The sequence below is a fragment of the Macrobrachium rosenbergii genome, chromosome 17, assembly GCF_040412425.1.
Source record: "Macrobrachium rosenbergii isolate ZJJX-2024 chromosome 17, ASM4041242v1, whole genome shotgun sequence".
NCBI classification, from domain to species: domain Eukaryota; kingdom Metazoa; phylum Arthropoda; class Malacostraca; order Decapoda; family Palaemonidae; genus Macrobrachium; species Macrobrachium rosenbergii.
In genome coordinates this window covers 15644944-15657669 of record NC_089757.1, presented here as the reverse complement: position 1 = coordinate 15657669, position 12726 = coordinate 15644944, and the positions used below count along the sequence as shown (strand labels likewise).

At 39.5% G+C, this 12726-nt stretch overlaps 1 protein-coding gene across 9 annotated transcripts in view; it reads left to right on the top strand.

Annotated features, from left to right (window-relative positions):
• LOC136847757 (coiled-coil domain-containing protein 77-like) overlaps positions 1–12726 on the top strand; it is a 119788-nt gene that overhangs the window by 46959 nt on the left and 60103 nt on the right. For 5 of the 9 annotated variants that reach the window (XM_067119641.1, XM_067119640.1, XM_067119639.1 and 2 more), the window contains exon 4: positions 1611–1788. In XM_067119641.1, the coding sequence (XP_066975742.1) occupies positions 1611–1788 (178 nt within the window). Of the gene's footprint in view, positions 1–47; positions 208–1610; positions 1789–12726 lie in introns of all 9 variants that reach the window. The other 4 variants (XM_067119635.1, XM_067119633.1, XM_067119642.1 and 1 more) reach the window with 1 other exon arrangement.

Genomic DNA, 12726 nt, shown 5'->3' with positions numbered 1-12726 from the left:
TGGTATTATGAATTGGTGTTAAAAAAGCCAACTGATTTTGTTTTCAGGTATGGACGAATAAACAAGCCAACATTAACTGATGATGAACGTAAACAGATGGTGCGGGAGCTTATTGAGCTCCGTTCTGCATTATCTGATGTAAATATATTCATTCATGCTGAACGTCAACAAGTTTTACGGCTGTATGCTGAGAAAGAGCAACTACAGGTTTGTAACATGATCTGCACAGTAGTGCAGTAAGCAAGGTACTTAAATGAAGTTTGTGGTTGTAGTATAATTTTATTCTTTTATGGTTTCAGTAGATTACCGTCATCATTAACATTTTTTCATCAGGTTTTCCTTTTAAGGAATTTGATATAAAATGTGTTTTTTCTACTGCAATCTGGTATGTGCACTTCCTGTATTCTCATGTAATCTAGGTCTTCTGCTATGCCCTTGCTATGTGATTTTCTGGGACATCTTGTTGGTCTTCTTTTTGTTACCTGGAAATGCTGAATGGAATTAAACAGATTTTCTCAAGTTAGGAATATGGTGCTATGCAGATGCTGGTTGGGATATACAGCAGTCAGTTGGTTTGGAGGTACAGTCTTGTACTTTAACACTTATGAACTGAGGAACATTATTTGTAGAATCTAGTGTCACAAAAATCAGACAGTGCTGTGATTTGTGAGAAAATTATTAAAATACAAGGAAAATTGTATTAAGGTAGTAATGCAGTTCTTCTTCCCTTGAAACTTTGAACATCCAATTGCACGCCATCCTCAGGGAGACTGTTTCACAGTCCATCAGTGTGAGAAATAAAGGACCTCTGGAACTGAGAAGTTTGACAGCGAGACATATTTATTGCATATTGGGAAGGTTGCAGTTAATTATGGTTATCAGAGCAATGCTCAGTTTATGGGTGTCCAGCTTGGAGGGCTGGTCAGTAAATGATTGATGAAAATTGGAAAAATTCAAGTAGTGAAATTTTTTTCTGTAATTAGGTATGGCATATGACACTGTGAATATGAAGTACAGTATTACATAAAAATTTGTAATAGTTTTGTAGTTATGAGGGATTTCCCATAGCCAACCCCATAAACTGGAATGCATGGTTTATATTTGGTCAGTACAGTACAGTATACAGTAGTGTTACAATAAATTACTATAACTTTTATCACCAATACTAGACAACAATGCCAAAGGTGAGCTCATTAACATCAAACTTTGTCATGGTAACATTGTGGTGGATCAGCCTAAGGAGAGCTTTAGAATCCTGTATTTTGAAACATAACTTATATGATTTTATTTTCTAGATCTCTTTATCATACTGTCTAACCACTCCATCTCCCTCTTTTTACTGTCTTAAGCACTAAAGGGCTGAAAATGCTAGCTATCCTAAATTTTATAAATCAGCCAGAATGAATATTAATTCATTTTGAATAACAGTGAAAGTTTTTCCTTTATAGTATTAGTAGTGTGTTTTAGCATATTTTGTTGATTAATGACACTTTCATTTTATTTCAAAACTGAAGATCATGGATTTGTTTTGAATTTGTTATAAAGATTTTCTAAACAGTTTGTTTCCTTTCTGTCTACACAGGGCATTTATGACGTCATTTCTTTTGCAGTTGGGTGCTCTTGAAGCTGAGAAAAAGGTGGCATTATTACTCAACTTGTGTGGACTGACAGAAGGTGAACTGAAAGTGTACTTAAGAGATCCAAAGAGGGTATCTATCATCAAGCAAAAATTGCCTCCTCACATAAGGAAGCTTCAAGCAAAATTGGATGAGAATTTGCAAGAGTCAGGTATGTGTTGATAGTATATTTAAACCATGACAATGAAGGGTATTATTGGAACTGAAAGCATTACTAAAGATTTACAGTCCTTGATCACTGCATTACAAGATCTGCTTTTGTGTATCACTGCAAGTACTTGGCATTTTTCCTAAGGACAACAAAATTTCTTTATGATTAGAAAAATTAAAAATGTTTAAAAATGAATAGAACTTTCAAAATATTGATGAGCATCATAGACTGATATTGTAAATGCCTTGGGAGAAATTTAAACTTGACACCATGATGCTACATTTCAAATAATGTTTAATTTCATATATGTAACTTACCAAATAATTATATAGCTATAATATACTTTCTACTCGCACGGCAGTTAAAAATTTAAAGTTCGCAGTAGCGATTCATTTGTTTATAGTGTAGGTAACTATCCTGCCCTCTATCGGGGAACAATAGGTACAACGTAACAGTGATAGTCACTTCTTTTTCTACCAGCTTTGACGTCAAACATTGAATGTTTTGGTCGCTGAATTTGAGGTTTTTTCTTCACTTTTCCCAAGGATTTGGTGGAGTACTGATTGTTTTGGTAGTTTTCCAGCTTAGCCTTGTGATTTTTCTACAGAGTATTTTTCGTGATGTCCAATTCCAGTTCATCAAGCATTAGATATTGTAGGGAGGGTTGCAAGACCTGAATGACCAAAGTAACCTATGATAGACATACGCTCTGTACAAAATGTAGAGGACAAGAATGTTCAGTAGATCTCACTTGTGCTGAATGTGTTGGATGGGATGATAAAAACTGGAAGGTTCTTAGGTCTCATTTGGATAAATTAGATAGAGATAGGAAGAGGAAGACGGCCGTTAGAGCCGAAAGTAGAGCTCAGAGCGTAGAACCTGTCACTAACATTCAACTCACTGACCGTAACATTTCTTCTTCTCCTGCCCTTGTTTTATCCCCATCCTTAGTCCTAATAATTTTCCATCAACTCCTATTCCTGGCTCCCATGCTTCCGAACCTGATGCCGGAGCCAGCCTTGAGAGTAAGTTTGATCATAAATTCAATCTCGTAGTTAATACTGTGTCAAAGTTGGGTGAATCACTAAAGGTCCTTATGGACGAAGTGCAAAGTATTAAGCAAGTGCCAGTGCAAGTGCCGGTGTCAGTGTCAGTGCCAGTGGAGGAGGTGGCTGTCTGTCCCGCTGACACTACCCTGATCCTGGGTGTAGACATACCGGAGGTCCAAAGCAGGTTAGCGGGGTTTGCCCACGGGCAGTCGCCCCCTCATCCGATTCAGTGCTTTGTTGTTCTGGCAGCCGTTGGAAAGGCATCACAGTAAGCACCCACCAAGTATTCCCTGACTCCGATAGTGACTCCAGTGCGAATAATAGGCGTTTTTGGCGCTTTACGGGAGGATCTCACCCCTTGAAGAGACAGCATGGTAGCGAGGCCTCCCCCATTTCACCAAAGCGTGCTAGAGACCATTCTGCTGGCCCACAGCCAGGTTGTAGTACGTGGCGCAGCCCTGTTCACTATTCGCCTAAGTGTTCTCACGTAGAACTTCTTTACTCAACTCATAAACGCCCTTCTAAGAAATGCTCTTCTTCTGGGCGCCCACATGGGTAGCCAGATTGTTCGCCAGAGTGCCTCCCAGTCTTGAAGACCCTTCTTTGTCTTCTTATTAAGCTCTCATGTCCGAAGATAAATGATCTTTTAACGCTCATATTAAGAAGCAGTTAGAAGATGTACTGGGCCTACTTCATAAGGCTCCCCTTTCTCATAAGCCTTCTCAAGACCTTATGTTGGCTCCTGTTTGTCCAGCAGAGGAAGAAGTAGTTCAAGACCCTCCTCCTACAGCGTATGCTTCCCTGTTGAGGTATTTTCTGGCAACCTTCCCCCTCTCACTTCCAACCAGCTGCTCCAGTGTCGCCTGCTTCCACGTTTCTGATGAGAAACCAAGCGGATTCTAGTTCGCTTCTACCTCAGATGGCTCTCTTTTCTTCTGCAAGAAGGTGCTCAAGGAAATAGAGGATTGGTTGTCCATTCAGAGGGAGTAAGGGAAGGCTGCTTTTGCCTTTCCCCCTACAAGATTGACGCCCAGGAGATATCTCTACTACTCGACTGGAGAAGCTCCATCCTTGGGAGGTGCTGCTTCTTCCCAAAGTGGCTTCTCAGGTTTGATTGAATCGGCTCGATGTTCAGCATTCTCTTCGGCTAAAGTTTTCTTTGCTTCATTGAAGTTCAACCACCTTGTGAAGGGACTTATTTAAAGTACTGGACTGGTTGATAGGAGTGCTCACTAGGAAATAGAGAATCAGGTCGTTTTAGCAACCGACTTGTCAACGGATTGGCTGGGCGTGTTATCCTGTGCAGATAATTCAGTGAGGGATGGCTCGTCTGAAGTAGTGGGTCTTTTCACCAAAGGAGTTTTGAAGAAGAGGGAGTTGTGGTGCTCCTTCACTACGAAAGGAGGGACATCTGTCCAGAAGTTTGCACTTTTGTACTCTCCCTTGGGGAAGCAGTATTTGTTCCCTCAATTGGTGGTTAAGGAGATTGCCACCGATTTGCAGAAAAAATCAACACAAGATCTGCTTGCACAATCATCGAAGCTCCCCAAGGATCTTTTTGCCTTTTTGGTCAAATCTGTCTCTCCTCTGCAGCAGCATCCCTTTCGGGGAGGCAGACAGAGTTTCTTGAGACCCCACTCCAAGGTACGTTTCTCCGCAAAGTCCATCAAGAGGACTTCAGCCAAGACCTCTTCCAAAAAGTGACTCCTCTATCCTTCATGCGCCCATGGGAGCCAGACTCTCCCACTTCTGGAAGAGGTGGAGCACTACAGGTGCGGAGCCTTGGACTGTCAGGGTTCTCAAAGAGGGCTACTCAATCCTGTTCTTAGAGTACCCTCTCGTGAATTCCCCGATCACATTGACAGCATACTCAGAGGGCTCCGAGAAGTTCGTAGCTCTCACAGAGGAAGTTTCATCCCTCCTAACAAAAAGGGCCATACTGTAGAGATAGTGGTGGACCGGACTTCAAGAGGATTCTACAACCACTTGTTCATGGTCCCCAAGTCATCGGGGGGCTGGAGACCTATGCTCAATGTAAGTGCTTTGAACTTTTACATACAGAAGACGAAGTTCAAAGTGGAGACAAATCAGTTGGTGTTATCCTCCATCCAGCAGGGCGGCTGGATGATAACACTCGATATGCAGGATGCATATTTCCACATTCCAATACATCCCAAGTTCAGGAAGTATCTGAGATTTGTCTTTGGGAGCAGAGTCTTCCAGTTTTGGGCTCTATGTTTCGGTCTCTCCACTGCCCCAAAGGTATTCATGAAAGTGAATTGATGGATGAGTCTGCTGGGAACCCTCTCATCCACAGAACAGTTTGTGAAGCTAGGAAGACTTCATATGAGGCCCCTTCAGTTTTTCTATGAGCAAGCTGGAACAGAAGAAAGCAACCAGGCATAGTGATGTTCCCAATTACAAATGAGATGAAGGAGGATCTCCGGTGGTAGACATCCAGAGAAAGACTTTTAAAAGGAAAGTCTCTGCAACTGCTGAGCCCCGACCTCTCCTTTTGTGCAGACGCCTCAGACCAGGGTTGGGGAGCGAGCTTCCACCATTTGGTCTGTGGAGCAAAGGAAGCTACATATAAACTCCAAGGAGTTGTCCGCCATTCATCTTGGCCTGAAGCATTTTGTGACAGCAGTAACGAACAGAACTGTGGTGGTACATTCCAACAATGCCACGGCTCTCTCCTATATCAGGAATCAGGGCAGAACCCACTTGTTCTCCCTTTGTCAGGCAGTGAAGGAACTGCTCGTTTAGGCAGACCAGCATCAGGTGAGACTTACCACCAGATTTATCCATGGAAAAATGAACGTCTTGGCAGACTGGGTAAGTCAATGAGGTCGCGTCCTCCTGACAGAGTGGACCCTGAACTCGAGTGTCTGCGACAGCCTCTGGAAGTTATGGGGCAGGCCGACAGTGGACCTGTTCGCCACATCGAAGAATTACCGTCTTCCTCTGCTTTGTTCACCAGTCCTGGACCCTCAGGTATGGGCGACGGGTCCCATGCTGATAGACTGGTCGAACCTGGACTTTTACGCCTTTCCCCCATTCAACAAGTTCAAGAATCACACCAGTGTATTGATAACCCTAATAGCGCCCTTTTGGCCTCTCAAAGAATGGTTCCCAGACCTTCTAAAGCTTCTTGTGGACTTTCCAAGGTTACTTTCTCAAAGTCCACATCACCTCAAACAGCCTCATCTTTAGAAGTTCCGTCAAGGACACTCCGCTCTAGCTCTGACTGGCTTCAGACTATCTGGAGACTCGTCAGAGCAAAGGGTTTTTCAAAGCAAGCTGTGGAAGCTATTTCTAGATGTAGACGTAAGCCTACCAGCTGAGTCTACCAGGCCAAGTGGTCTATCTTCCGCAGGTGGTGCAGCAGCAATAACATCTCGTCTGCTAAAACCACTGTAACCCAAATAGTGGACTTTCTTTTCTTTCTCAGGACCTCCAAGGGACTCTCTCCATCGACTATTATTAGGGGCTACAGGTCTATGCTGGGATCAGTCTTCAAGCATAGAGGAGTGGACTTGGCCTCTAATAAAGACCTGACAGATCTGATTAAATCTTTCTAGACTACTAAATAGGTGAAGGACAACTCTGTGTCATGGAATCTGGATGTAGTGCTTAAATGGTTAATGAGTCCAGTCTTTGAGCCTCTCCGTACCATTTCTCTCGAGAATTTGACTAAGAAGACTCTTTTTCCTAGTAGACTTGGCCACTGCCAAGTGAGTAAGCGAATTGCAGGCTACAGACAAGCACACTGGTTTGTCTAAGGGAGATGCTGTCTGCACCTTCGTGCTTGGCTTCCTACCTAAGAATGAGTCCCCATCTAATCCCTGGCCATGTTCATTCTCTATTAAAAACCTCATGGACATTCTAGGACCAGAGGAGGAGGAAAGGGTCCTTTGCCCAGTTAGGGTGCTGAGGTATTACTTAGGCAGGATAAAGAGAATCAGAGGCCCTGCCAGCAACCTCTGGTGCTCTGTCAAGAACCCACTGATTTTTTCGTAAAGCAATATTCACTAGTTACTGTATTTTCGTGTTATTTTTGTGACGAAATACATTTTTATCATAAAAAAATTATTTAATAATTTTCTTATAGTACAAGCAAAGATGAAAGCATTAGGCTGTATAGGAAGAGTTGCAGAATGACCACGTAGCCGATGTTAGCCTAGCCGAGGCACGAATGTGGTTTTTTGATGTCAAGATGAGTGATCTGATGAGATGATGGAATTTTGTGTAGTACCGGAAAACACAAGAGGGATGATACTGCATCTTTTCCAGTTTTGAAGTGGTTTAGAGTTGGATTAGGACTTACATACGATATAGCCTAAGTCGCCTCTAATGGGTCATGTACTTAGGCCTGATTGTGTGGTGGCAGTAACTTTGATTGCAGTATTTTGTTCTTAGCGTTACAGCTCGATTACTGCATGAGAAATATATGTTTGTTTATATATACATGTATAATATTTTGCATGCATATGTAGATAGGCCTATGTATGTATATGTATATACATATGTAGATAGGTGTTATTGTGTGTTGTCATTGGTTTGTTCCCCATTTTGTAGGCTATGTTTTATAAGGCATACAGGTCAAAATCAACACAGGCTACAAATCTGGTAGGCTAAGCTATCCCATGTTTTACAATACCTTAGGCTGGGGTATCATAGACCTAAATACAGTAAACCCCCCCATATTCGCTGGGAATGCTTACCACAACCCCCATGAATAGTTAACACCCCCCTCAGAAAATGCTTATAATTGCCTATTTTGAAAGTTCAAATGCCAAATGTATACCTTAAACAAGCATCCTACATCAAATATACCGTAAATTATTATCCTATTACTGTATTAATCTTTGAAATGATATTAGTAATATCATTTCAAAGTCATCTTAAACATTTTACCTTTAAAAATATACATGTATGTACTTCCAACCCTTCCAGTCAGTAACAGAGAGAGAGAGAGAGAGAGAGTATATCTTTCTATTAGCCACTCTCCCTTTCTATCCATCTATCTATCTATTTCTCTATCTGTCTATCAGTCTCTCACATTCTGAGTATCTTTTGGTGAGAGAGAGAAAGAGAGAGAATTTTTCAGTATCCTTTGTAGCAGTATTTTGACCACCAAGTGGGCAACATATTTGACCATGAGTGGGCAGCACTTCCTCCCCTTCTGGCCAATGGGTCAGTATGTCAAAACAGTTAGATTAACCCCCATCCAAGCTTTCGGAGAAGACCGGGAATCAATATGTTTTCTTTTAAAATTTTACTTAGTTTACTATAGAAATGCATAAATGTTGTAATTATAGCATGGAAAATATAAAAAAATTAATAACAAAGTTAACATCACTTTTATTTATAAAACTACAATATCCAAAGCAAATAAACATATATGTTACATATGCATAAAAAATCTATGCCAGTGACAGAGAGAGAGAGAGAAAGAGAGAGAGAGAGCAAGAGAAAGTTAAGTATATCTTAGTTTAACCAGACCAATGAGCTGATTAACAGCTCTCTAGGACTAAGAAGGATTAGATTTATTTCACGTGGCTAACAACCAATTGGTTACCTAGCAAAGGGACCTACAACTTATTGTGGAATCAAACCACATTATAGCGAGAAACAATTTCTATTTCCAGAAATAAATTCCTCTTATTCTGAGTATCTTTTGGTGAGAGAGAGAAAGAGAGAGAATTTTTCAGTATCCTTTGTAGCAGTATTTTGACCACCAAGTGGGCAACATATTTGACCATGAGTGGGCAGCACTTCCTCCCCTTCTGGCCAATAGGTCAATATGTCAAGACAGTTAGATTAACCCCCCCCCCTCCAAGCTTTCGGAGAAGACCGGGAATCAATATGTTTTCTTTTAAAATTTTACTTAGTTTACTATAGAAATGCATAAATGTTGTAATTATAGCATGGAAAATATAAAAAAATTAATAACAAAGTTAACATCACTTTTATTTATAAAACTACAATATCCAAAGCAAATAAACATATATGTTACATATGCATAAAAAATCTATGCCAGTGACAGAGAGAGAGAGAGAAAGAGAGAGAGAGAGCAAGAGAAAGTTAAGTATATCTTAGTTTAACCAGACCAATCAGCTGATTAACAGCTCTCCTAGGACTGGCCCGAAGGATTAGATTTATTTTACATGGCTAACAACCAATTGGTTACCTAGCAACGGGACCTACAACTTATTGTGGAATCCGAACCACATTATAGCGAGAAACGAATTTCTATTTCCAGAAATAAATTCCTCTTATTCTTCATTGGCCGGTCGGAGATTCGAACTCGCGGCCAACAGAGTGGTAGCTGAGAACGGAACCCACTCGCCCAACGAGGAACTGTGAAGAGAGAGAGAGATGTATATGAAATACGAAGAACATAATCTAGATTAGTAAATGAGAGAGAGAGAGATACACTCTTCAGCAAGGTGCTAGCCCCTTTTTTTATGATGACAGTTATGTCTTCATCCCTTCCCCTAAGTCAGATACAGAAAAAGATCAGAGATGAACTAAAATCTTACTAGTTCACTTTATTTTCTGTTATGAATTGATATTTTGCTGTGTTTATATTAATATTAATATTTGAAAATTAGTAAATCATCTATGTATCATACAAAACAAATAAACATGCATACATATTATATATGCATAAAAATTCTCTCATCTCGGCAAGAGAGAGAAAAGAGGAAAATTATTATTTAATGTTATTATTTAACTTTATTAAACTTATTAATTTTTGAGAATTAGTACTGTAAATCATTATTTTATAAAATGTATATGTACAGTCGGCCACAGGAATAAGTATACACATTTCAGCCACACGGGCTGGTTGTGATCTATAACACTGGAACTGTGCATCCAGACGCATTACGATGAAATTAAACCTCTACACCTCTTCCCCCAAATTTTTTCCCTCTATCCTTCCTCCCACCCTTTCAAGCACACGTTTATATAACTTCTGCTCCCTCTCTCTAATTTCTCCTTTAAGGAAAATAATATAACTGAGTCTATTCTGTGTAGGTTTATTTTCTCATCATGGAGGCGAAAACCCGTCTGTTCAACTTTTGTCGTAATAATATTATTACCTGCTGTTACTGACAGAAGAATTAACTTGGTTTTCGTGGAGCTCTCTTGTAATAATGGGATTTAGCTATCTACCAATAAAAGCCTTATCTATCAAATAACAGGATACCTACTACTCTTTAATTTTAATTGTAATATCAACAACCGCATTCCAAATTCTTATTATTACAAAGACAACTAGCATCAGATCGTGTAGGACCTTACGTAACTGAAATTAAGCATGAAGAAATAAAGAAGACACAGTTAAAGAGAAAAGACCTCCATAGGCCTAGAAGACACTGAAAGAGGAGGAAGAAAGAGACAGTTATAAGAGAGAGACAACAGCAAGAAGGAGGCAGACGGAAAGGAGACACAGTGTAATAGAGCTGATAGAGTGTGGCTGGTGTTAGAAGGGGGCGCCATTACCCTCTTAAGTATAATGGGAGCAAAGGTCTTGAGTTAGTAAATGTCGTGCGGGTTATTATGGCAGTCGATTCTTCCTTATGGTTGAACGTTTGTTTGGTCACAACCGACAATCACTGGATCTAATTTCGTATTTTTGTGCATGATTTGAACTGCTCGGCATACGTTTACATTTATCTATCGATGGCAAGCATGTGCAGCTTTTTGTTTGTTTGTTTGTGTTCGTTCTGCAGTTGAGAATTTCCACGTTAAGAATGTATCAAGTAATAATGGGATTATATCCTTATATATATATATATATATATATATATATATATATATATATATATATATATATATATATATATATATATATATATATATATATATATATATATATATATATATATATATATATATATATATATATATATATATATATATATATATATATATATATATATATATATATATATATATATATATCATTTGGCGTCCACACCTGATATTAGCACCTGATATTAGTAACATTTTTAACGTATACATAATTAAAGGACAAATATTACAGTACCCTATTATTAAGGATACACAATAGATTGAAAAATAACCATTTATTATTAAATATGTTATATAATAAGACATGACCAAAAACAAACTATTACTTAGTCTCAATGAAAGCAGATTACCCTTCAACCAACAACATTATCTTGGTTTTATTAAGATTTTCTCAACAAACTCATCCGCTACTAAAAAAGTTTCCTCCCTTCTATTAGAGTATCAGTATTTAGTCCATCCACCATCGTTGGCGATGACATCTTGTAGTCTACTGGGGATGGAGGCTACATGATTGTAGGCGATGCGTTGATTTCTTCTGAATATCTCCCATTCAGACATGGTGTGCTGGAGGAGCTGCCTTGATGATCGCTCTTGGCCTGGGATCCAAGAGTTGACGATGGTCCCCCAGCAATTTTCCAAGGGATTCATATCACACCCCTTACCTGGCCAGTCCAGCAGGTCAATGTCTCGTTGCTCCTCAAACCATCGCCTAACTATCCTGGCTGTGTGAATGGGACAGTTATCCTGCAAAACAAACGTCACATATATAGTATATATTAATAATTTTTTACAAGAGGCGTCAAATTGTGAAGGGTGAGCTGGACATAACCTTTAATTTAAGGTTCTGCCTGTTTTTCCCTGTTTAGATTTCTCCTTTCTCCTGGTTTGAAAAAGCTGAGAGATATTCCACCTCGACCCCTCTCAAAGAGCTCAAATATAAGCCACGTGGAGTTGAAGTCTATCGTGGAGAGGAAGAAGGTGGAATTTCATTAGCTTTTCAAACCAGGAGGAAGAAGAGATCTGAACTGGGAGACAGAACTAAATACGTTAAAGATTATGTCCACCTCACCCTTCCGACAAATGACACCTCATATGATGCTTGCATATCATATCATATCATATCATATATATAGATATATATTATATATATATATATATATATATATATATATATATATATATATATATATATATATATATATATATATATATATATATATATTTTTATAAATATTTAACGCTGTTAAGCCCAAACATTTAGGGATAGAAATATCAGCCTGACTGAGACAGGGAAATTGCTTTGTCCCAAGCTAGAAGCGTCTTCAGTTCAAACTTTATCATCCGTTGGAGAAAGGAATAGGTAGCATTTAGGCATTTAACCCCATAGGCTGGAAAGTTTGTAAACAAAATATGTTAGGGCATTAGGGACCTAAGCCTCAGAGAGGGTTTACGCTCAATGACCCCTAGTTATGGTGGCCCTTAAGCTTTATTCTATGCATTCGACGATGCCTTTGTCAAGGTCGGATTGCCCGGGCGGTATAAGCCCTCCTCTGGGGAACGGCGCAGGTCGGGTCAGAGACAGTGAGAGATTCCAGCGGTCACTAAACGAGGGTGACGCTGCGTCGTGTGTCCTAACGATATTCTTTATTCTTTATTACTTTCTCTCCTACGTCTATCTTAATTAGTGAATTGGGAAGACTGCCAGAATACGACTCCTGAGGTCCCTCGTTTGCGCAGCGACTTCGGCGTTCACGGTAAGTCCGATTCTTGTTGAAGCTTCGTCGATTGACTAGTTCTTTTCTGTATTTCACATTTTTCTTTGTTTTCTTCCTTCAGCCACCACTTAGGGTATATGTGTTTACAAAGTCTAGATTAAGCCTAATTATTTTATTGTTAGCTTCAACCCCATTATTCCAGTAAAATACCTAGGATTTAGGTAAGCAAAATCAGGTTAAATCTCGATGCTTTGATTGCCTCGCGTCCGAATGTTTGGAAGAACCGTTATGTTTAAAATCAAATTCATCTCAAATATTCTTTGTTAAGGTTAATAACCCTTAACTGGCGA